Raw genomic sequence first — 25,038 nt, 5'->3', positions numbered from 1 at the left:
AATATTAGAAAAGCAGTACAGAATTTCACCCTGAATTATAAGAATGTAAGTTTCAAGAACCATGATTGCTGTCCCCTGGATGTCTCAGAACTGAAAAAAAAATTACTGTTGCTAAAGACACGACACAACTTCAGACTCCAAACAAAAGTACATGGCTTTAAATAAGCAATAGGTATACTGCAGAATTATGAAAATTAGACTGGAAAAACCCCACATCGACTCAACTTTCTCAAATCAGTTAAAGACAAGAAAGGTAAAGGAAACTATATAAACATGAAGTTGCAAGTGGTAATTTTCAGAAACTGTATTGAGGACTTGAGTGTATTGTTCTTAAGATAAAACCACAGCTAACAGGAAAAATTCTGATAGCAAAATCAGCATTAGATTGCATGCTTTTATAATTCCTTAGTTATGGCTATCACCTCCATACCATTTCTCTTCCACCTCTCTGTCCCACTCTCTGCTCTCTATCTCCAGTATCCCCTTTCCCACCCATATGTTCTTATCTTTCCTGTCCCCTAAACAATTATGTTACCCTCTTATGGGCTCCTTTCTAGTATTCTAGGGTCTAGCTACACTGTGTGTGTGTGGTGGGGGACAGGCAGACAAAAAGCTGATCAAAATATATTCTGTACTTGTATAAAAATGTCATAGCAAAGCCATTATTATAATAAATGCTACTACAGAAACATTAAGCATTGTAACAGGACTCCCCAGGAAGAAAGACAGTTACTGTCCCAACTGATCTCAATTCATTTTCCCTAGCCTATTCTCAAGAGCCCCCGTTCCATACTCTATCTTGAATAGTAGGAACACTGAGCCCTGTTGTCTTACACTTCTGGAAGGATCCTAGGCTGCTCTCAAGTGTGAGCAATCATCTCCCTTTACGCAACAATGACTTATTGGTGCTAGCAGAACCTAACAGGACCTAGCAGGACCTAGCAGAAACAGGTAATCATCTATTGAATCAAACTTTGGCTGTTTCTATTTGATTGTAAATGCCCCTGGGTCCCTACTTTTTTTCTTCTCTTCTAGAATCCCAGATACTGGCTTTATCCAGAAGACAGGGATTGGTATCCTGATACTTGTTCCTTCCCAGTGTAGCCATACTGAATAAAGGCCTTGCTCTGCTCTCACTCCTCTCTACTCCATGCAGCAGATGGCTCAATCTCATTAGCTGGGACCTCCTCTGGCCTAGGACTCTGCAAACAACTTTTCATTAAACTTTCTGAAGATTAAATGGACTTCCTTTCAAGTCCAGGGAGGAGTTTCAGGGGAAAGCCAAATACCAAGAATATTAGCAACCTGTGGCACATTGTACAGAAGACTTGTAAGGTGCTTCCAATTCCAGCATTTGATTAATGACAACAAATGAACAGGTATTACCACTTTAAAAAAAAAAAAAAAGATAAGTCAAAAGAATTTTGATTTTGGTCAAAAACAAAGGTTCAGTTACAGACTCAACAATTCTGTGATATGTGCCATAGAAACGGTTATTAAACAACTTTGTGCTTCAAGGTTTTTTAAGAGTGTACTAAAACTTTATGTGTTCTGCTTGCATGTACAATATTCACCATGTGTGTGTCTGTTGTCTGGAGAGCAGAAGAGGATGTCTGGCTCTTTGCAGCTGGATTACAGATGGCTGGGAACTACCTCTTGCTTGTTTGGGAACTAAGGTCCTCTGGAAGAGCAGCTAGTGATCTGAACTGCTGAGCCATATCTCCAATTCCAAAGTTTTCATCTTTAAATGGGATAAAGAAGGATGTTTAAAAGGAAAAACCCTGCCATTTAGTAAGTGCTCCATGCAGTGTAGGTATTATTCACCTCTTCGATAATACCACGATCTCAAAGAGAAATATTTTCTATGGCACTTATTATTAGTAAACTAAAATGGTTGCTTATTCTATCTCACTTGGTCTTCAGTTCTATACAATGCTTGGGATTCTTCTCCCTTGTATTGTTACTATTGTTTGGAAGTAATTTATAAGGGATTAGCATTCCTCCTGTGAGTTTCCTCTATGCTTTTGTTTGACATGAAAATAGATTTCATATTTGTTATGTTACTTTGCCTAAAAAAGTACATATCCTGTTGCAAAATCATTTCAACTAAACTGGACAATATAACCAGTTTAATCAACTACAGATGTTTTCTTATTCTTTTATTCCACAAAAAAAGTGAACTCACTACTGAACACATCCCTCATAAAACATTAGAGCAAATAAATCAAAGTTCACTCTGAAAGGGTAGTTACTAAAAATTTCCATTGTTAAGGAAAATTAAGGGAGAAAAGATGGTCTGAGGCTTTTATGCCACTAAACAGAACCTTATTATTGGGTAAAAGAGGTTTATGCTTAATGCTTTAATCATTGTCTACTCATCAAACATTGGTATATTAACTAATCTAGAAAAATTTGCAACTACACAGGTATTTTACAGCTTAGTGTCACCTATCATATTCTTATTAGAATCAAACACTAAATGTTTAGTCTAATGTTTAAGACAGAAGAAAAATCATTATTCATTAAATAGTGAAAAATATTTATCAGGAACAGAATTTTGTTAAGTGAATAAACCATACAGAGTCTAGTTAAAGGATCTGTTGAGTATGCAAGATGACCAAACAATTCAGATGGCCAGAACCACTGTAAATGCTGGGCAGGTTTGGTGACCTATGTGGGGATGTACAGTTAGGCTAAGAAAGTAAAGATAGGAGACCTCTGGAATAAGCTAGCTAGTGTGACGAGTTTTATTCATAAGCTATAGATTCAACACAGACTGCCTCAAAATCGTTGATGTAGAAAAGCAATCAAAGAAGATTCAATCTCAGGCCTCCAAGTGCACAGGCATACATGCATGCCCTAACACATGCAAACATTCATACATACATGCATGCAAATACACTACACACACTGAAAAAGAGAGAGAGAAAGCAAACCCATTTAGATACAAAGTTCAAATAACAAGCTTTTACTACCAGAGGTGAAACATCTGACCACTCCAAATGGAATAGTAAAAAAAATGAGTTTTTGACGCCTCTCACCCAGTAAAGAAAAAGTAACAAAAGAGTGAAACATATTACTAATTACAGATTTTTAAAGCCACCCTGATGTTTTCATCAGCAAGCAGAAGTGATATTGATGTTTATTCTAATGCTAAAATAAGGAACATGAAAATCACGCAGTCCACACAAAACAATTTTGGGACACCATAAAATTTATTGGATGGGCTGGTGAGATGGCTCAGTGGTTAGGAGCACTGGCTGCTCTTCCAGAGGTCCTGAGTTCAAATCCCAGCAACCACATGGTGGCTCACAACCATCTGTAATAAGATCTGATACCCTCTTCTGGTGTGTCTGAAGACAGCTACAGTGTACTCATACATAAAATAAATAAATCTTTAAAAAAAAAATTTATTGGTAAGATATACTTAAATAAAATTCAGAAATGGAATCTGATTATGAATTAAAAAAAAATTATCTGAAATCTAAGCCAAGCCAAACACACCACTGAGCCCAGCACTAGGAATGCAGAGGCAAGCAAATCTCTCTCTCTGAGTTCGAGGCCAGCCTGACTTCAGAGCCAGTTCCAGGACAGAGCAACACAGAGAAAACATGTCTCAAAACAAAACCAAAAACAAGCAACAACAAAACCAAAACCCCAAAACAGAAAAAAAAAATGGCTATAATCTAATATAAAAATAACATTAAGATAGAGTAAAATTAAGAACAAAAGTTAAATGTTAAAAACTCCACTCTAACAAAAGAAGCCTCCCCCTAAAATGTTATCAAAAGGTGAGTTCTAGTGAATATATAATATAATTCATTAAAGAAAAACCAACATCATTAAGTTCTTGTGTGTAAATTTTTAACAGTTATACAGTTGATCATGTTAAAATGTTAGGACATATATTACATTTTGGCTATTAATAATCAGGGAAGCCTGTTTTTAAACAAAAAGCATGTTTTTCCCTTAGTCTATTAAAACTCAAGCTCTACTTCAGCATAATTAATATATGTCACAACATAGGGATTAAACTAATACACTTGTGAGAATAGCGTTAACTGATGCAGACCACTCAAGGAGCATGTAGAACAAGTTCCATATATTTGTGCAGGGCAGGGGACTGGGGCACACACACAGGAGAGATCACACTGCAATACAGATCTTGGTTTTGTTTGGCTCTGCCTTCCATTGCTTCAGAGTTGGCAGACAAGTCAGCCAACTCTGCCTAAGTTAGTATCTTCTTAGTTTCTGTTAAGCCCATTTAAGACTCCAGTTTTAGGACCAACGTTTTATAGTACTTACAAACAGAAAAGCTGCGTGGGTTTTATTTTTTAAAACAATGGCAAAAATACCAACTGGTTGATTTGTAACTTGCTATTTCTCAGATTTGAATTCCTCAGTCCCTGAAGGCTAAGTACATAGATCTTTATCCGTAAAGATTTAGGTTCTATATCGATAATGTAACTTTCACATCGTCCTCCACTTGCTCCTCCTCATCCAGCTTCATCCTATGTCTGCTTGTTTTAAGGGCAAAGCACTGCAAATACCATTAGCTTAAGATTTCAAACGATTTTAAAGGATGCATTTTCAAGAAAATGTATTGTCTGCTTCAACAAATTCCTCTCAAGTGGTTGAATTTTTATTAACAGAATAAAAACCAATCAATTTCAGAAAATAAAATATAGCTGGCCTATTTTTTGTTTTGTTTGCTTTAAGCGTATCCTAATGTATTCCCTTAGGGACATGAACGCATTACCCACCCAGTGGAAAAAATAATTCTGCTGCTTCATTTCCCTGCTAAACAACAGCTTCCTTGTTAGGCCCTACCTAAGCCCAGCCTTTACTGTCACCTAGTAATTTTTTATTAATCAGCTTGGTAGACTTGGGACTCTAGCCTGTATAGTCTGTCTTTATATTATTTGGGGATCGGGGGTCAGGACGACAGTTTATACTCAAGACCAGAAAACAGAGATCATATGACTTGAGGACACAATTCCTTGTCTTCCAGTACGTGTCACGCAGCTGCTATTTCTCCCCCTTGAATAAAATGGAAGTGAACTAGACCCAAACCCTACAACTGAATCTTGGGACAATGAAACCCACACGAAGCCACTCGCTCCTCCCGTGGGTTTACTACGGAGCTAGAGGCTACGTGGGGTGCAGTCGACCGTCAGGCTGCGTGACAGCACGTCTTCCACGCCCTCCCAACGCCATCTGAAGGCTCATCGTCCGCCACCCCCTCCCCACCGCCGCCACCCTCCTCACACCCCAAAACCAACACTACAAAAGAGATGGGCGCCCCGGAAAAGACCCTTCTCCAGCGGACGCGCAGCCATTCCCTCGCCGCTGCCGCCCGCAGCATTCCAGGCAGCTCCAGCGACGGCTGCACAAAGCAGGAGTGAAAAGAGGACCGGGCGCACTGAGGGGAAGCCGGCCCCGGGCAGCGGGCCGCAGCCCATGGGGGAGGGGAGGGGAGGGGAGGGCGGCGGCCGCGCGGGGCATCCGGGTGGCGCCCCTCGGCCTCCAGGCCCGCGGTCCATCATCCTGCTGCGGGCCGCACCCTGGCCCGGGCCGCGGGAACTGAGGATGTGCAGAATCCCGGGCCGTGCCGACCCCGAGCGCATCACTTACCCCTCACCGCAGAGGTACCGGACCGGGAGGCGGGGCGCGGTGCGTCCCGTCAGTCTCTGCCACGCTGTCCTCCCTCCACCCCCTCACCGTTGTCGTCGTCGTCGCCGCCGCCGCTGTGGAGCTGGGGCCCCCTCGGTTCCTCTGGGCAATAACGTTATTCCACACACGCCCCACACATAGCGGGAACGGCAGCGAGCGGCAGCTCAGTGCGCAGGCGCCTGGCAAAGGGCAAGGAGCCAGGCCCTCTCCCTCCTCCTGCCTGAGCCCAGTGATGCCTCACTGCGCAGGCGCCAGACCCAGACAATGAAAGGGGGCTTTGCAGAGGGTCTCACCCACACGCTCTCGCAGCTGCCCACTGCGCAGGCGTGCCCCCAAGACCAGCTTGAACAATGAAGAGCGGCTTGGCTGAAGTGGGACCGCAACCAACCAGGACTACGATTCCCAGCGGGCAGCGCGCCAATTCCATGCGGAGGGCGGGGCTCTGGGCAAGCTGGGAGTTGCAGTGTCCTCCGCCTGCACAGTCTGGCTGTTTGGAAGATTTACACTTCATTTTCTAGAGAAAACGATTTTGACAGAAATCCTAACAAAAACCGAGTTTACAGTGAATCTTTGAGGGCTCCACACCGGCCCGTTTTGAAGAGTCTTAAGTCCTTCACCGGGCCCGTTCTGTTAACGGGTTCATCCAGCTGGATGAGGATGGTAGAGCAGTGGGACTAATCCAAGCTATGCAAAAGGAAAGGGCGCGGCCTGCCGACCCGTCTCTTGGCAACGGGCACAGGCCGCTAAACTGCCGGAGTGGCGGCCTGAGCGCATAGCCCTCTGGGAAGCGTAGTATAGCTGGAAGGCTCATAGGCCTCTCGAGGCTGCAGGTTTTGAGCCTGAAAACTACAATTCCCGACGTTCACCATGAGGGCCAGGGGGTAGGAAGAGCCCCCAACAGCTCGGACCGCGGTTCCTCGCTCCCTAGTGACAGCAGCGACAGGAAGCAGGCAGGCATCCCCCAAACCCCAGCGCTAGGCCTGTCCTCGGAGGGGTACACTGGACACTTTCCCGCATAACTCCCATCTCTGACCCCATGGCAAAGTCCCCAGGGAACTCTACCCTGGAGGACAGTCTGGGGCTATACCAACGGAGTCTCCGGGGTGAGTTGCTCCGAATCTCAGTGCCTAGTAGTTACTAGGTACTATGGGCAATAGTGGGTTTTTCTCCAGACACTTTCCTTGAGCACTACCCAGGCTGTGGAGGAAGAAGACGGATGTTTCTCTGATCTTATGGATGAAATTTTTTACTTTTGTTTTTAGGATTAAGCAGAATTGTTACCTCTGATTCTTGTTACCTGACACCAAAAAGGGACCTACATCTTGATCATCAACCAGTGCCTGCACAAACTCATAGGCAGCTTAGCTCCATGCCACTTTTACCCTGTTGCCATACCGTTGCTGTTTAATCCAATAAATTTCTTATTCATATTTTTTACACTTGTAAATTCTGGTCTAGTACAGCAAATCTGAGGTTTAAGACCAGAAACAAAACACTAATAGTTATTTGAAATAACACAATGTTTATTGATCTACAGTACTTTGATATAGCAAAGTATTTAAAACTTTATCTACTAATGATACCATCTTACCTGTCAGGAAACCAAAGCTCAGAGAGATTGAGTTATAGGCCAAAACTCACACAGCTTGTTGGTAGTGGCAAAGGCACTATCCACCTTCAGAACCTATGCCTTTCTTATTAACCAAGTCATAATTACTATAATCGGAGCCTCTTTCACTTAATTCAAGTTTTCCGAGCAAAGTACCAGAAAAATGATTACCTGACAAAGTGGTACCCATATTAGCTAGCTCAGTTCTTTTGACAACATGCACAACCTCTGGGAACTTTAGACTTTGTTATGGTGACTGTGTGGTGTCAACTACACTGTGATTATTATGAAGAGCAAATGAACAAAATGAATAGTGAACATAAAATTGATTTATTTTCAGAACTCAAAAAAAAAAAAAAAAATCACTAATCCGTAGCAAGAAATGCATGTTAGGGGCCGAGCATGTGTCTCAGTATTAGAACGTTTGTCTGGCATATGCAAAAGAAGGAAAGAGATGGGCAAGTAAATGTGGGACACAGAAAGTAAAAATTTACTAAAGACTTTATTCTACAGGTTATGGTACTTTTTGCTATTCTGCATTTTCATAACCCCATATGCTATGGCCAACAGTTAAAATATTTGAATCGTTTGTAACCTGAATAATTCAACAAATAATAACTGAATGCATGGTTTGCAATAGTCATACTAGGTGATGAATGGGTAACAAGTCTCTATGGTGTGGAGTCTTTGGAATAATGGGGAAAACAATAAGCAAAGCAATCACATTGCTATGGTTTAAAATAAGGGCGGTAACCAATGTTTGACACACAAATGTTTATTAAATGTTAGCTGCTAACATTTGCTTCCTGTAAAATTTAAATGTTTTAGAAGACTGGAGAGTTTATCTCCTTATGATTCTGTAGACTATTGTTTGTCATCCTGTATGTACTGGTGGAGTTCTAGATTGTTAGCATCCTCAGTGTTCAAACTATAGGATGGTGGAATTAAATGCAGTCCTGTTCCTACTGAAATTTCAAGAGTTGGTGAATTCCAAAGTAACTGCTTCTAACTTTTATGTTGGAATCAAGAAAAACTCTGTGCTCAATAATGTAAATGGTTATGTTTGTTTTACATTGGTTAGGTTTTTCTGTCTACTTAACCACTGGTGGGGCTGTTTAATATTAATCATTTTGATGTAGTCACATGATCGATCTGACTAGGGCAAGGGAATAAAGGAATGACAGACAAGTAACCTCAAGCAGGGATGGAGTGGGCTGTGGTCCCAGATGGAGAAGCGGCAGCAGCAGTGGGCTGTGGTCTCAGATGGAGAAGCAGCAGCAGCAGTCTGGAAACTCAGCCTCAGTCTGATGCTGCAGTTGTCTGTAGCGTGTACTGATTCCAGCTAAGTGTCAGGTGCATCCATGCTTTGACCAGCAGAAGCCTTGCCTCTCTGCAGAGCCCGACCGGGGGAAGGCCTTGTCATTCTGATGGGTCTGAGGCACTGGGTCCCTGAAAGGCTGCACTCTTGACAATAACTCTCACTTAATGAGGACTTCATTCCCTCCCACACCTTGGGGGATTGCTTAATATTAAGCATTTTGATATAGTCATATATCATAGTCAAATAACCCTTACCATTTTTAGAGAGAATAATTTCTTTAAACTAAACTTTTGATTGTGAAAGGTCAAACTCTGATGAATATGACAACATTGTTATTTCAAGAGTTCCCAGTATTTAAGAATTGTGTTATAAAATGTCCTCCTTTATGCATACTGGAAGAATAATAAAGTATTGATATTTCTTCCTGTCTATTCCTGAGATTTTAAAATAAGCGTACATTCACTAATTGCTATTACTTTTCATTTTTATAAAATAGCCATAGGAGCGTTCAAGCTTCCATCATAGTCAAAGTGAGCAATCGCTGGTGTCCTGGGAGCCACAGCTCAATCTGAGACTAGAAGGGATTTGAAGGCCTCTTGGCAGGTGGCCAAGTGTTTATTTACTGGATGTTTTAGGTGCTAAGTCATTTGAGCATGTACTTTCAGTATTACAAAGAACAGAGATCATAAGGTAATAGGTTATTTGTCCCTATTAACAGAGCCAGGCGCCCTTCCGTAGGGCATCCTGGGGTTTGGATGCAGTTTATCAGTGTCCTGTTTATCACCTGACCAAATGATTCCTATCCACCTTTGGCTGAGTGGGTATAACAGCCAAAGAAGCTTGTGTTTTGAAAGGAACACTTACTTTCTCTTTTATGTGCACTCTGTGTGCAGTTCTCCCCTTCCCCTTCACGACATTGGTTTTTCAGCCTGTGGATGGAATCTGTGGAGAATATGACAGAGTCAGGAGAGAATGTATGACTAGATAGCAGATCATGGAACTTCCTCTCCATTTGCTGATTAGTATCTGTGTGACCTTGGACCAGTTAATAAGTTGGATTTGGATTTCTGTTTCATCTGTAAAATTAAAAGCTTGAACTAGAATTGAGAATTACTGTCCGCGAGAGCCAGGATGGTGAAGTGTGTAAGGGACTTAGTTAAAAGACACTAGGAAAAGAAGAGGAGTATGGGCACACTGTACTTTGTGCTTTTCATTTCCTCCTGCTTTCCTTTCCCTTACTTTTCCTGTTCTTCTGCTCTTTATCTAAGGAGAAAGCCAAGCACGTGACTCCTAAAAACTGAGATTCCCTTCAGTCTTCTCAAGTGCCAGTGCCCTTTTCTTGCTCCAAGTCAGACAACAAAAAGGATGAGGATCATCCTTGTGCTCACGTCTGGCGAAAGTGAGAAGTTGAGCTGGTGCCTTGAATGTGATAAGGGTGTGATGGGAACACCAGTCTCAAGGATGGTCCTTCCTTCCTTCCTTCCTTCCTTCCTTCCTTCCTTCCTTCCTTCCTTCCTTCTGTGTTTGATGGAGTGGGGGAAAGCTGGAGATGGTGTTGATGTGGATGATTGACTTGGTGTGAAAGGCACATCTCTCTAGATCCTGCTAGGCAAGGCTTCATATCTATGGAAGGGTTGTGTAATAGCACTACTAAGGGAGAGTTTTGCTTGTGTGCCAGCTAACAGTGATGTCATCTGGACCTTTGACCTACTAAAGAACACGTATTTATCTTCAGGAAAAGTTACTCTTTTTCTCAGATTTACTTACAAAACTTACATCTCTTCTTTTCTATTTCCATAAATATTTTCTTAATTTTTATTTTTATTATTTTCCATGTGTTATTTGTATTTATATGTCTGTAGGTACACAAACACATGATATACACACACACACACACACACACACACACACACACACATATGTAAGCACTTCGGGAGGGTGTAAAAATTATGAACATTTTTGTTTGTATATTTTATGTTGTTTTTAGTACTCTTAGCTTTTATGGTTCATTTTGGTTTTGTTTTTAAACTAAAATAAAAATCAAAAAGCAAAGCATGGTAAAATCGGCCATTCCAGTTGAGGAGGCTACAGCAGGAGGATTTCTCGTCCAAGGCTATTCAGGGTAGTTGAAAACAGAATTTAAAAATAAAATCCCAACTTTCCTTTTTTCCCACTACTGAGGCAAAAGATGAGATTTAACAACAAACAAAAAGGATGTTCAACAGTAGCCACCCCAACAACAGACAGAAAGGGTGTTCATAGAGTCAGCCCTGAAACCATAACTATTTCCAATGTGTTGTAAAATTTTAGGGGTACATTACTGTGTTCCTGGAAAGAAGATAACAAGCTATTGGGAAAATGAGAAAAATTATATTTCTATCTTGATGTCTTTAAATTGAACTTCAGTGACACTACATGCTTATGACAAAGTTTTCACATGAGTCTAAGCCCTTCTGCACACATCCCAGGAACCTGGATCATTAAGCCTGTGGAAAGATTTGAAGTAGGCCTAGAGCTGATACTGTATCAAGCTTTGGTTATACTCTGCCCTACCAGCACTAGTAACAACAGCCTTGTTGTGGTAAATATCAAAACGGTAGCTTAACCTTTTATTTTGCACTTTGCTGGCTCCCACGGGGCCATCTGGCACTACTACCGGGATCTCTAACTTGGTACCCCATGCTGCCTGTAAGAACTCAGGCGAGGTTCACTCCACCACACCTGCTGCTTCTGTCCCAGGTAGATACAACCACTCAGTACGAACATGACTCACATTCATTATCTTATCAAACAGGTTTATTATGTTAAATTCGCAATCCACAAACCCTCTACACAATAAACTTACAACCTGCAGACAAAGATATAAACTGCCGGTCCAGAAAAGATAAATTAGGCCCATAAAATCCCTTAAAAATAATTGTTAACAACCTCATTAAGCTAGAGATGCGCAGAGAGAAACATACACATCTACCTCCATCTCCTCTTCCATCAATCTCCTCCCTGCCTCCCTCTCTTCCACTCCTCCAGCCTCTTTCTCCACCTACCTCTCCATTGTCCAATATGTATGGCCTTAACATAAACCTACACAGCCTGTTACTATTGATGCTGCCCACCTCATCAGAGGGTGCTACAGTTGCAGTATAATGGTGGGTTTGACACTTAGAGTGGGAATAGCTCTTCAAGACTCAGCAGGAGCTAACTTGCTGCTGCATTGATCTCAACCAGTGATTCACAACTAGAGATAATTTGGTCTGGCAAGCAAACATTTAGCAACATTAACAGAAATAGTTGGCCATCACAATTGGGGGTACACAGGAGTGATGCTTTCTTTTGCTTGTTTGCCTAGTTTAAGCTTGTGTCAGGAGCTGCAGGGCCTCTCACATCTCAGAGCACCTAGGAAATGGTTTATTGCCTGTTTTCTCAAAGGCAGCTGGGCACTTTTCAGGATGAGTCCCCACCCCCGACACTAGGACGTTTCTCTTTCATATCGCTTAGGCAAATGGAAAATATAGAAATTAATAATTGATTAGACAAGTGCAGTTGTTGGGCGTAACACTGAGGGACACATGTTTTGTCCAAAAAAACATGTTAATTCCATCCCTAGCTGAGGAGCTATTGACAAGTCCTGTGGCTGGTTTGGGGGTGGGGGTGGAAGTAAAGGTCTTTCTGTTAGGAAAAGGATGAAGAGCGTGGTGGGGGGGGCATATGGCCCATGGAAGTGTGGTGAGGCCTGGGGGCAAGGGAGATGCCTCTGAGGGGCCCATGTTGGGAATCCCTTCCCCCTGAGAGACCAGCCACATGATGGTATAGTACAGAATAGAGATTATTCAATCAAGTCATGGGGGAGTTAAGAGGGTGGTAGAGGTAGAGAGAGAGGAGAGGAGAAGAGAGGAGTAGAGGCTGGTGGTCATGAGCACATGGAGAGAGAGGAGGGATAGAGGCAGGAGCACAGAGAGAGCAACAGAACAAGAGGCAAGAGAGAGAGGAGGGGACAAGCAACCCCTTTTATAGTGCCAGGTCACTGGGGCGGAGCATACCTGGCTACTGCCAGGTAACTGAGGGGTGGGGTTTACAGAATCCTTACACCTTCATTCAGTGGTATTGGTGTTACCATGTTCATAAATAGCTCCACACCCATATTCATGCAGGCAATCTTAATTAAACCCCTGGGTTTATAAAGCAACAACAACAAAAATAAACCACATTTAAATAGGAGAAGACATTTGGGGGAGGAGGAAGGGGTCTAGAGAGTGTAGAAGTTGGTAAGGGAGAGTAGTGGATGTTGAATATAATCAAAATCAAGATATGTGTGCACATAAGGCCAAAGTTTAAAGCTATCTTTTAAAAAGTTATCATTTATGAAGAGAGGCTCAATGGTGAGCCAGGGTTAAAATGTAGGAAGAAGAGAGATTGGGCTGTAAAATGAGGAAGACACACTTTGACTTCAGTCTTCAGCTTAAAAACCTTTTAGGAGCTCATGGTACTAACGGATGTGTAGATAATGAACTGCAGAAATAATGTTCCCTTGCATTTACATTCATGGGACCTGCCTGGTGCAGCGGGTTTGTTTGCATTTATAGTCATAGTTAAGTTTATATACAGCCTGCACTTGGTGCTGGAGAGAAGAAATCAGAATACATTCTGAAGTAGGCAAGGTCTCCTCAGAGATCAGAGGAAATGGCTATTCTGTCTGGCTCTTGGTTAGATAACACTGTTGCCAGGAGCAGCAGGGTAGGAAATGATAAAGGACCCTCCTGTCTAATCTGCTTCCTTAATGTGAGCCCCAGTGAGCTGCAGCTGCTGAGTTCTGGATGACGGGCAGTTCCGTTGCAGTGGCTCCAGCCAAAGAGGCACGGCATTTCATCTGTCTAGAATCGTCTTAATTTATCCCTCAGGACTAAGTCGGCTTGTCATGCTGCTGTTGAGAATTGGAACCATTTAAAGTGCTTTGAGATGTTGTGCTAAAATGAATTTAAAATGTCATTTAACTTGATCTTAGTTTTGGGATTTAGTTCTTGCAAAGATTCCTTCTCTGACCCTTGTAACTACTGATTGAGTACGAGCAAAAACAAAACAGATAAACCATAATTCACTGAGCTAATTGTTGAGCTCAGTGTCTAGTAATTTCATGTATTATTTTTGATGCAAATTTAGCATGTAATGTTGGTATGGCTTTGAAAGACTGAGCAAGAGTGTTAGAAACAGGATTAAAGTGGTTGCTGCAAGTTGGCCCACAGACTAGGGATAAAGGCTCAGTGGTAGAGCCTTTGCCCAGCATCCCATAGGCACAGGGTTCAATCCCAGCCCTACAAAATAAATATATAAAGCAGAAACCCTGCCATTAATGTTATCTCATGGTAGAACTGTGCCTATATGGACTTACCACTGTGCATTTTTTCATGTAAGATTTTCCTTTTTTTTAAATATAACTTTTTAGCTTCTAATTAGAGTACGTATAAATTAATAATTGTTCTTCGTCTTAGAAATGAAGTAATTTGATAGCTCTATGGAGCATACTCTCAGTGTTAGTCAAATCCTCTCTTTCCTTTCTAATGGATGCTATAAAGCCAAGTGCTTTATTTATAGACTTAAGGGTGTAAATTTAAATGTCTGAACTGTGTTGCATGTCACAGAATGTGTTGGGTTTTCTTTTCCATTGATGAGTCTGTCTAGAAAACACTGAGTTTTAGAAAACTGTTGCTGCCCCTTGTAATGCTAAAAGAAGATACATCTTATCTGGACTTTCTTAAGCCCAGAGTGAGTAAGAAGGGACCAGACCTGCCTATCAGCACCAGGCTTGTGTCTAGAAGATCTGTGTGGAAATCAGATCAGTACAGAGAAAACTGGTGCTAAAGCCACCATGAAGACAATAGGATTTCAACCTTCATCTCAGACCAGAAGGACTGGTTGTTTTTAGTGTTATACATGCAGAGGATGAGTTTCTGTGAGTAAAGTAACCATACTGCATATTTTGTAACATGGAGTATTAAGTAATATTATATTTGATTCTAAACTTCAAAGTTAATAACATTGGAGAAAATGAAGAACATATGCTCATGAAGTGTGTTTTTATAGATGATTGATAGTGATAACTAACAGTGATTTTATGTGTGTGGAGTGTATGTGCTAGTAGGTCTATTCATGTACTTATGCTTGTGTGTGTGTGTGTGTGTGTGTGTGTGCGCGCGCACTCGCATATGAAGGAAGAGGATGGCCTTGAGTGTCTTTCCTCGACTGCTCTCGTTTATCTTTTGAGATGTAAGCTGAAATTGATAGCTCCAATTAGACTGGCGGACCAATGAGTCTCAGCAATTCCCCTGTTCTTGCCCTCACCAACGATGGTGTTACATGTGTGCTCTGCCACGTGCAGCTTTTACAAAGGTTTTAGGGATCTGAATCCAGACCCTCATGTTTTGCAGAACAAGCACTTTACTGACTAAATTTTCTCCCCAGCTTCATTTCATGCCATTACAGTTAAATGGTCTCTGGAATCTTTTGGAGGCTGCACTGAGCAGTTAGGTTGAAGATAGGGAGCGTGGAGGAACCCCTAGTAGTCTCAGAGCCTGACCCCTTACCCTGGCTTCTTTATGTGTCTCTTCAACAGGGTGGCCAGCTTTTAAGTAATCCTTCAAGACAGACAAAGTAAAACCTGCTGACTCTTGTAAAGATGAGCTCTATCTGTCACTGCAGCCTGCTAACACAAATTTAGGCCTGTGAGGAAGTGCAGTGTGACCTTGAGGCTATTTTTAGAGAGGAGCTATCCTAACAGTACACCTTAAAGTATTCGATCATAGATAGCTTTGTGCCAGTTCATTCTAGTCTCTACTCTAGTGGTGGTCATTTTTGCTAACCAAGTATCTGTGTGTGAGATAAAGTCAGCTAGAACTCCACAGTCAGGGTTGCCACTGTGAGAACCCAGTTGTCCATCTCTTGATTGGAATTAGGTCAGGCATCTTGGATTCTTTCTGTGGGCAGGAATATGGAGAAATAGGGATGTAGAGAAAATGAGGCTTCCCTAGGCCAGAGCTTGGAGTGACGGAGTCTCCTGAATGGTTTTGTCTGCTTGCCTCATATCACTAGGTGGGACAGGTGAATCTCAAGCTTCTCTTACTTCCTCTGTTATATTCCTTAGCTAGCTGAAGCTAGAATTCTGCTTTGTCCCATAAGGTTCCCCTAAAGTGGATACATCTTTTGATGATGCCCTGTTGGCCAAGGATTTGGGTGATTACCAACACTTCATTGGCCCTGACTCTCATCAGGTTTTTGTTGCAGAACGTGCTAATAGAAGCATTCACCAATTAAAATGTGCTCTGAGAGAAGTCGATGTCACTGTAGAAGAAGATGAACTGGGTCCTTCCACCAGCATCAATGTAGAAAATGAGGACGCAGGGGTGGCCTGGCACGAACTGCAACACAGCCATGCTGGTGAGTGTGACTGTCAGCTGGAGCATGGCACATAGTGGACTGTCCCAACTCTACAGACATCACTCCACCCGGCTTGCCACACTACTGCAAAGTTTCTATTGCTGTGTAACAAAAGAGCGATAAAATTCCTTTACTCAGCTTTTTTCCTTTACTTTCCACAATCCTATGGACTGAAATCTATAATCTTAGTATGGATTAGCAATATTTTTCTAACTTAACAGTATTTCCTAACATACTTCTCCAGTCATATTTCTCCCATGCTGTCTTCTTAGCCATCATTTTCATCCAAACCATCTGTCTTAGAAAGCAGCCATCTCTTAGCAACCCCTGACCATGCATCTATACCTTTACACCTGCAGTGCCTTGTGACTTCTGACTTCCTTCCACTCTTTCCTCCATGCTGAACTCCTGTTCACTGCTCTGTTAGCACCTATGTGAAAGCTCCCTGACCTTGAAGCCTTATGTGTAGCTCTAGGTTTACATTAAAAGCTTATATCTATTAGTTAGGGTTTTCCTGCTGTGAACAGACACCATGACCAATGCAAGTCTCATAAAGGAAAACATTTAATTGGGGCTGGCTTACAGGTTCAGAGGATCAGTCCATTATTATCAAGGTGGGAGCATAGCAACGTCCAGACAGGCATGGTGCAGACAGAGCTGAGTGTTCTAAATCTTCTTTTGACTTTCAGGCAGCTGGGATAAAAGTCTGAAAGCCCACACCAACAATGACACACCTATTCCAACAAGGCCACACCCACTCCAACAAGGCCACATTTAGTACCACTCCCTGAGCCAGGCATTTTCAAACCATGACACTGGGTATAACTAACTGTTTTGCTTATTAAATTCTTACTCAAGAGATAGAGTTTTTAATTTTTTCTCTGTATCCCCAGCCAATATCAAAGTTCTTGTTGCCTAATAGAAGTTTGAGCAATATTTGCTGGACTGATGTTTAGTAATAAAATGTTAGTCTACATTCTATCACTATAACAACATCTGAGATAAACAAACCTATAAAAATATACTTGTCTTTTTAAAGATTTATTTATTTTATGTGAGTACACTGTTAGATTCCATTACAGATAGTTGTGAGCCACCATGTGGTTGCTGGGAATTGAACTCAGGTCCTCTGGAAGAGCAGTCAGTGCTCTTAACTTCTAAGACATCTCTGTAGCCCCTATACTTGTCTTTTTGAGACAGGGTCTTAGTATGAATCCCTGGATGGCCAGAACCCTCTTTGTAGATGAGGTGGACTTGAACTTGTGGTCATCCCCTGCCTGTGGCTCCGAAGTCATGATATTAGAGGAGTCTGCCAGCGTACCTTAAAGGGTTGTTTGACTTATAGCTTTGCACATTTCAGCCCATTTATTGATTTGCCTCGCTTCTTTGGGCATGTGGCAGTGTAGCACATTGGGGAGGTCCATTCAGATAGGTAAGGCTACTTACCTCATGCCAGGAAGGGGAAAAAGAGGAAGAAGAGGCAAGATCCTACTCTCTCCAGTGACTTGAAGACTTCCTCCATTTAATAATTTGATAATCTAATTTAATTTAATAATCAAATCCCTACCTCTCCTAATTTTTTCTATCTCCCATTGATGTTAAGTGAGGGGCATAGTCTTTGATAGGTAGTCCTGAGGATATCCCTAACCTGAGCTGCACATAACCTGTGAATCTTAAGCAGTTGATGTTGCTTTTCTCTCGCAGTCAATCAACTGAAAGCCTTGTTGCGTCAACAAACAAGTAAGGAAAATGAGACATCACCACCACGAAGACGCAAGTTGTCCCCTTCGGTGAGTTCACCCGTGGAAGCCTGACAAAAGCCCCAGCTTCCTAGCTTTGCTTTAGTTGGCTGTGTCAGTTCCTGCATGTTACACACATTCCAGGTTACAGCCATAGTAATTTGAGAAAAACATTCTTCCACCTCTGATTGTTTGAACTGAAGGAATCTTGATGTTTTTAATTTATTTTCTTCCTTCCAAATTGTGGGCAAGAGATCAAATGGTTAGCGAATATACAAAAGTGACGATATACAAAGGCCAAATGTTTCAGTAATATTCTTAGAAGTTTGTATCTATATTTGATCATTTGTAGAAGTTACTAATGATTTGTAAGAAGTTACTTGCAATGCTGTTTTATTTAGTGTTATAATTAGTGAGAAATTATGCAGTGTTTCTTTGAAATTATCTAACTTTGAAGAGTCTGTTATGGTTTGGATATCTATGTATTCAACTTAATTTTAAAAACTAGACACACTTCCCATCTCAGTAGTGTGTGATTTTGCTCTTATGAAACCCACGTGCTCCTGATATGCTGTATTGACTTATGAGAGTATATTTGATGGTAGAGTCTGAAATGGTAGTGACTTCTAACTAGCACAACCTCATAGTTAGTATGTATAAAGACAGTGCAGGTTCCCACACTGTTATATGCACTCCTGTGAATAGACCTGTACATTTGTAAAGTGGTCACTTTGTGTAGTAAAGAACCTTCCGATCTAGCTCATCCCGGTAGGCTCCACGTGCTGGGACACAGCTGTCTTCCAAGCTGATAAGCACATCTGAATATACAACAGCTCTAGCAACTTCCTCTAATTGACTTGAAAGATCTTTATTCACCTTGTGCTCTTCAGAGCATTCTAGAAACCAAAAGCCAGCAGTAGTAAATGCACTGAGTGATAAAATGTGTTGTTATAAAATTAGAAATCGATAGCTATAAATATTGATTATATGAGTGAGGTGTGTTTCTACAAAGTAAGAATTAGGCATATAAGTGTGTGCTTGGAAGGATGCAGGGCTCCTGTGAGGGTGTGTGTCAAGGGAAGCCACATGCTTCTAGAGAGCAGCATGCAGGCTTTGCATTCGGTTGCTGTAGAACAGGGACCAGGAAATGGGGGAAGTGTTGGAGCCCACCAAGATTCCTAGGATTCAGACTCTGGACATCAGCATTGGGGCGCAGATCTAACTTTATCGTTTAGTACATAAACTTACATGCAGTTTTTCAGCCCATTAGGGTAGAGTTATGTATTTAAAAACAAATTGATTGGGGCACTGCATGTGGTGTTTAGCTGAATCTGACTCATCTGCCCTTGAGCCTGTAGGGGAGGGGCCAGTGATAGGGAGGTCTCCGTGAGGACTGGTGGAAGCAGCCTCCGCCCTGCGCCCTGGCTTTGCGGGGAACCAGCACCTGCAGGGTAGATCTGGACTCTTGCGGAGTTGCAGGAGCCTATGGTGTTTCTCTCTGCCTCCCTTGTTCCTCCACCAGATTTACTTTCACATCTCCCATAGATTGTCACACACACCGGAATGGTGAGGCGGCCACTGCCAAGATGTTAATATTTATGTCATACTTTATGGGTTTCTAAAGAATTCTAAATATATCATCTGTCTATGATTGCAAAAATTTCAGTACTCAGGCACAGTGTCCTTTTAGCAAGCCTGTGACATAACTGTGTGGGCCTAAGGCCTAGACTATGATTCTGACCTAGTTCAGAGTTGATTCTTTTATATCCAGCCTAGCTCTTGGTACAGAAAACACTTTAGCCAGGAATAATACTCTACCAAAGCTATAAAAATCAACTGAGTGAGGAAGTTCTCTTTGCAAGCCTTCCTGTCAGACTGACTGGCTGACTCTCATTTCCCTTTTACTGATTGCATCTTCCTTAAAAACCAACAGCAGTAGAACTTTTTCTGAAATGTCTCCTTGGGCTACATAGTGCAGCTTGTGTGTCTCCTTTAGGATGCAGCCTTAGAGCATCTGTGCCCCAGAATGCATAATTTTAAATTGCTGCTAGACTGTGTTTACCCCTCTACTCCTACATGCCTCTGCACATAAAAAATCCATTCGGCAGCAACAACAACACATTGAAAGCCCAAACTCTAGGTTTTCTAATGTGACCTTGGAAACAGAATTTTGCTTCCCTGGTATGCACTTGACTTCTGAAGTCTCTTCCTTGGTGAGCTGATGTGAATTTCAGGGGACACTTCTCTTCTGTGGTACGATGAATGGGCTGTTATGTTGTTAAATAGTTAAGCAGGTGGTCCATCCTAGGCCAGTTATAGTGCCCTGTTCTGAAAGAGTAACTCCATGTGTCATGTGCTTTTAATAACTGTGTTACTTTCTGTCTTTCAAAAATAATATTCACGTCTTGTAGAATTTATGGACTAGAAAAATAAATTGTCTGTGCACACTGTGATCTGGTCTTTGCTTATGTCACACTAAACTGCATGTAAAGACGGTAACCAGATGATTCTCTGCTAAGCCTGGAGCTGCCTAATTTGCCCTTTTTGTTGTAGTGGCCGTCAGAATGTGAGGACGGTGGCATGCCTACTGTGCATAACCTCGTTCCTATCATTAATGACCAGTCTCAATATATTCACCATTTAGAAGCGGAAGTCAAGTTCTGCAAGGTAAGTTGCTCATCAGGACCTCAATGTATGTCAGTCATACCTTATATAAAAATTCTTAGTGTTCATGTTTACTCTGAATATTTATTTACTGAAAATAAATATTCTTATGTGGTACTGTCCTTCATGCCATTTCTGATTTTGGTTAATTACCTCACACATCATTGATATTTAACCATTGGTAATACTTTTCAGCAGACTACCTGCTTTTGAACAATCTCTTAGATAACCATTTAAATTTTTCTCTAGTCTTTGATTCCTTGCAGAAACAAACTGTCAAAACACATTGTGGTATGGCCGCCAGCAGACTTCAACTATCCATTAAGTAACCCAAATACTAGATAATATTACCTAGGGTTGGGCTCCCTTTTTTACCTTAATATAATTACTATACACTAGGAATTTGATGGTGTAAGTCTTCCATAATTTATTTCATGTTGGATTCCAAGTAATTAATAAATATGCTTAAAAGCTTTAATGCGTTTTGATTTCTGCTTTTCATAGGATGAATTATCTGGAATGAAAAATAGGGTGCAAGTAGTTGTACTTGAGAATGAAAGGCTCCAGCAAGAACTACGATCTCAAAGACAGGAGGAGACGCTGAGGGAGCAAACGTTCCTGGATGCATCTGTGAGTGGGACTGATAACCACAGTCTTTTATTCTGAATGTTTCTTCCTACCCTTTCTCCCAGCTTTTCAACTGTGTCCAACCTTTTGACATAATATTGTTGTCTACAAAGTTCATACTCAAGAACTATGAAGTTGAGTTGTAAAGAAAAAAAAACACAAAAAACCAAACTCATGGTATTTTAAATAATTTGATGTTTTTGGGTTGGGCTATATTATATTCATAACTATTCTGGGATGCATGTGGCCCATGATCCATAGTTTAGACATACTTGTCCCATCGCTCCTTGATGTTTGGTGAGGATGCCATGCTCAAATTTGCATGGCACTCAGCCGTGGGGAAGTGGGTCTTCAGTAGACAGAACATGGGCCTGAAGTCTTCTCTGAACATGCATGTACACTTTTCATATGGAAAGGGGAACCTGCAAGCACAGAATGTGTTATATAGAGGAACTGTGCAAATCTAGAAATGGTTCAGCATCTTACCCAGATCTGTTGACGTTGTCTATGTTTCTCTTGAGCTCTGAAGTCTTAGTCAGATGAGCAGCACTATTTGGTAGGAAGAACCAGTCCTGGCCTGTGAGCCTGAGAATCAAGATTCTGTTCTGAGTCTGCAAGGTTTGTTTGGTTTTGGTTTTTGGGTTTTTTTTTTTTTTGTTTTTGTTTTTGTTTTTTTGTTTTTTGTTTATATTTACTAAGTAGTTTAATCAGCCTTGATCATAGTAATTAGTTCCTTTATTAGTGATTGAGAAGCTTTACTCTCATCAGGGTCTACAGTGGGAGTTCCTGGGTTCCATCTCCCAAGAATCTCTGGGATTGTTTTTCTGGTCTAGATGTATCCTAGGGATATAAGCCTCAAGTTGCCTCTTGTCTCTGGTATTATTGGCCCAGATTTTGAAGAATGGGCCAAATGGTTTGGAAGGTAGACAGAATCTCCCTTCCATGGGACAATTTTGATGTTTGCCAGTTCAGTTACACCTTAATTTGTCATGGACTTTGGTGTTTCTAGGTGTAGGCATCATTAGGAAATCAGTTCTATGAAGAATAATATGTGAGAGTCTTGATGATGTATTTATATATCATCTGATTTTGGTTTTGTAGCTTGCTGCCCCCAGCCTGACCCAGCATTTCCTTTCCGATCCTTAAAGTGTGTGTGTGGTTTTGCTGTTGAGAAGCATCTGGTTGTGTTGACTTTGAAAACTCACCAGTGGACTGATGATAAGTGTTTGGTTTGTTTTCTGTGCAGACATTTAATTACATTTGTAACAAGTTACTCCTTGATATGTAATTATTTTGAAGCTTTATATGATTACTAATATTGGTGTTAAACATTCAACCTTAGCGCTTATAATTTTGATATCAAGTTGAATTGATCACCCAATAAAGAGTACTTGGAAATAGCTCCTTTAAAAAATACTTAGCAGTGAGTCATTTATTCATCATCTTCAATATTTATACAGTGGCAAAGAAGTGGGGGAGGAGGAAGTGAAGTGAGAGGAAGTCAGGCAGACAGTGAGTAAGAGGCAGGAGGAGTGAGCAGGGGAAGAAGCGATAGCTGTGGCACATCTGCTTTGCACTCTGAGCAGAGGATTTCCCAAAAGGAAACTACTGCCATAATTGTAAGCTAGTCAAGATTCCAGAGAGGCTGTCTTGTCGATCTTACTCATTCACATGTGGTGAAAGGGATGCAAACCCTGAAATGACTGTTGTAGGTATGCTGGCCAGCCCCGTTAGCCTTCTGTGGTATCCACTGTTGCAGAACAATTGTGTTTGCTGTTTACTTGGGTAGGTAAACAAGTGTTTCACTGATGCATACTTGATACTGTGTTGGAATTAATATGAATAAAAGTTTTTAGCATATCTTAAAGGTTGGTAAGTTATGGTTATTGTCTTTCTCAGAGAAGAATAGGCTTTTTTAGTGACTTGGATATTCATACTAAGTCTCAGCAGTGCTATAGGTTAAGTTGAACTTAGATTTCCCAGTGTCCCAATGTCCTATTCTGAAAATGACTAAAATAGTTATATACTAGTAACTATCATGAGTGTGTATCAGACACTGTAGGAATAGTTATATACTAGTAACTATCATGGGTGTGTATCAGACACTGTAGGAATAGTTATATACTAGTAACTATCATGGGTGTGTATCAGACACTGTAGGAATAGTTATATACTAGTAACTATCATGAGTGTGTATCAGACACTGTAGGAATAGTTATATACTAGTAACTATCATGGGTGTATATCAGGCACTGCATCAAGCCTGTTATTTTTCTTGTATTACTTTAGTTTCACAATAGCTATACAAGGTGAGTGCTACTATTTGTCTTTCAGAGGAGAAAGTTAAAATAGTAACTGATGCACTGTCACAGAGCTATAAACTGGTAAAGCAAAGACTGAAGCCTAGACTGTCTTGATCCCTTGATCCCAGTTCCCTAAGCTCATGTGTTGTTGCCTGTGTGTATAAAATAGTAAGGGATGCCAGCATTGAACCAAACCTTATTGTCCAGAGGCTTCTCCCAGAGAAGAGAGACAATTCTGTTCAGTTCTATCTGGCCTTGCAGGCTAGCCTCCAAGACTTGTGATTTCTGGGCTGGTTGACCTGGATGTTATAGAGCAATGGTAATGGGATTTTATTAAAACTAGAACTATTCACAGTGTGCATCATTCATCTTTAAAATCATACTTTAATTTCCATGAAGGTCTCCTATCAGAAAAGCTTTCTCCATAGCTAAAAAGTATAATATTAAAATGTGTTACTTATTAGAGATTTTGGCATTATCCCAAAGATCTAGGATAGGACTTTAAGTAGAACGTTTCTGAGTCTAATATTTCTGTACTAATATTTCTGACTGTAAGTAAATAAGAGGTTTTTAATGCTTTTAAGGATTTAAAAATTGGTTAAATACTATTCAAGGTTTTAAAAGCTATCTGTAGAAGGCAAGCACTTATTTATAAAGAATAATAGTGTTTTATATTATGGGCCTGCGATCTGTGGTCTGTCTGTATTAGCTAGTTTCTGTAGAGGAAATTAGTACTCATCCTTGATAAAGTTCGGTAGAAACTGAATGTGCGCAGTTCTCGTAAGACACGGCCCTACTTACGAAATAGGCTGCAGATGTGTTGGCCTGGGACCCGGATTCATTCCCTAGCCTCCTCTTCTTACCCCCTTGTACTTTACCTCTGTTAATTGTAACTTTAATTTTTTTCAAACCTTATTTTTAATGATGGTTCTTAAACACTTTAACTTCCCTGTTAGCCCACCACCCACCGAAGGTAGTGGGAAAGAAAGGATACGGGGGAAGTGGACTTGTTTAGAAAGGTTCTTTGGAGCAACTCCCGTCTGTGTTGTCTGGAAATCGGCAGTTCAGGTCACAGGTCAGCAGTGGCAGCTCTGTCCACTTGCCAGCGCTTCACAGATACACCAGCACTGCAGTTCAGTAGAGTCAGGATAGCAAACAGGAATCAGCAGCAGAGACAGGACCTAGCAGAGACAGCCAGGCCTTAGCCTCGGCTTGAGTCAGCAGGAGGGACTCAGAGAAATGCCCCGCTGTGCCTCAGTGATCAACGAAGATATGAGACCAACAAACTTACACAGCGAGCTCTATAAGCAAGCCAAGCTCAGCCTCCATCACTGTCAGTCGAATCCTATTTATCCCCTCCATACACCACATGTCCTCAGCTGACATCACTCTGCCAATCAGCCTGAGTCCTCGAAAGTGGTGAGAAGCTGCAACAACCACCAGAAGTTCTTTGGTGTGCTTCTCTCAATGGAGTTTGGACAAAATGCAGCTCAACTACACAATGTAAGGCAGACCAATACATGCAAAGAATTCTTCATCACGTGCTTACTTTAGCAGAACATCCTCTCCTGTGTCTACTTCAGTGAAATGTTCCTTCTCGAGTCGGCCTTAGCCTTTCACACCTGTGTCCACTTTAACGAAATGTATCTTCACATGTTTTCCCCAGCAATACACCAT

General features: G+C 41.4%; 2 protein-coding genes across 4 annotated transcripts in view; one reads left to right on the top strand and one right to left on the bottom strand.

Moving 5' to 3' along the window:
- CEP170 (centrosomal protein 170) overlaps nucleotides 1-5,707 on the bottom strand; it is an 80,889-nt gene extending 75,182 nt beyond the window's left edge. Inside the window, exon 1 of the mRNA XM_080918938.1 lies at nucleotides 5,635-5,707. The gene's annotated coding sequence lies outside the window, so the exon portion shown is untranslated. The remainder of the gene's footprint in view (nucleotides 1-5,634) is intronic.
- Nucleotides 5,708-6,641: 934 nt separating this feature from the next.
- SDCCAG8 (SHH signaling and ciliogenesis regulator SDCCAG8) overlaps nucleotides 6,642-25,038 on the top strand; it is a 184,850-nt gene continuing 166,453 nt past the window's right edge. For all 3 annotated transcript variants that reach the window (XM_080909336.1, XM_080909337.1, XM_080909335.1), the window contains exons 1-5: nucleotides 6,642-6,776; nucleotides 15,876-16,028; nucleotides 17,733-17,818; nucleotides 20,321-20,434; nucleotides 20,936-21,061. In XM_080909336.1, the coding sequence (XP_080765462.1) occupies nucleotides 6,710-6,776; nucleotides 15,876-16,028; nucleotides 17,733-17,818; nucleotides 20,321-20,434; nucleotides 20,936-21,061 (546 nt within the window). In that variant the 5' untranslated portion in view covers nucleotides 6,642-6,709. The remainder of the gene's footprint in view (nucleotides 6,777-15,875; nucleotides 16,029-17,732; nucleotides 17,819-20,320; nucleotides 20,435-20,935; nucleotides 21,062-25,038) is intronic.

The sequence above is a fragment of the Micromys minutus genome, assembly GCF_963924665.1.
Source record: "Micromys minutus genome assembly, chromosome: 1".
NCBI lineage: Eukaryota > Metazoa > Chordata > Mammalia > Rodentia > Muridae > Micromys > Micromys minutus.
The sequence above is the reverse complement of the archived record's forward strand: the minus strand, read 5'-3'. Positions and strand labels throughout refer to the sequence as shown.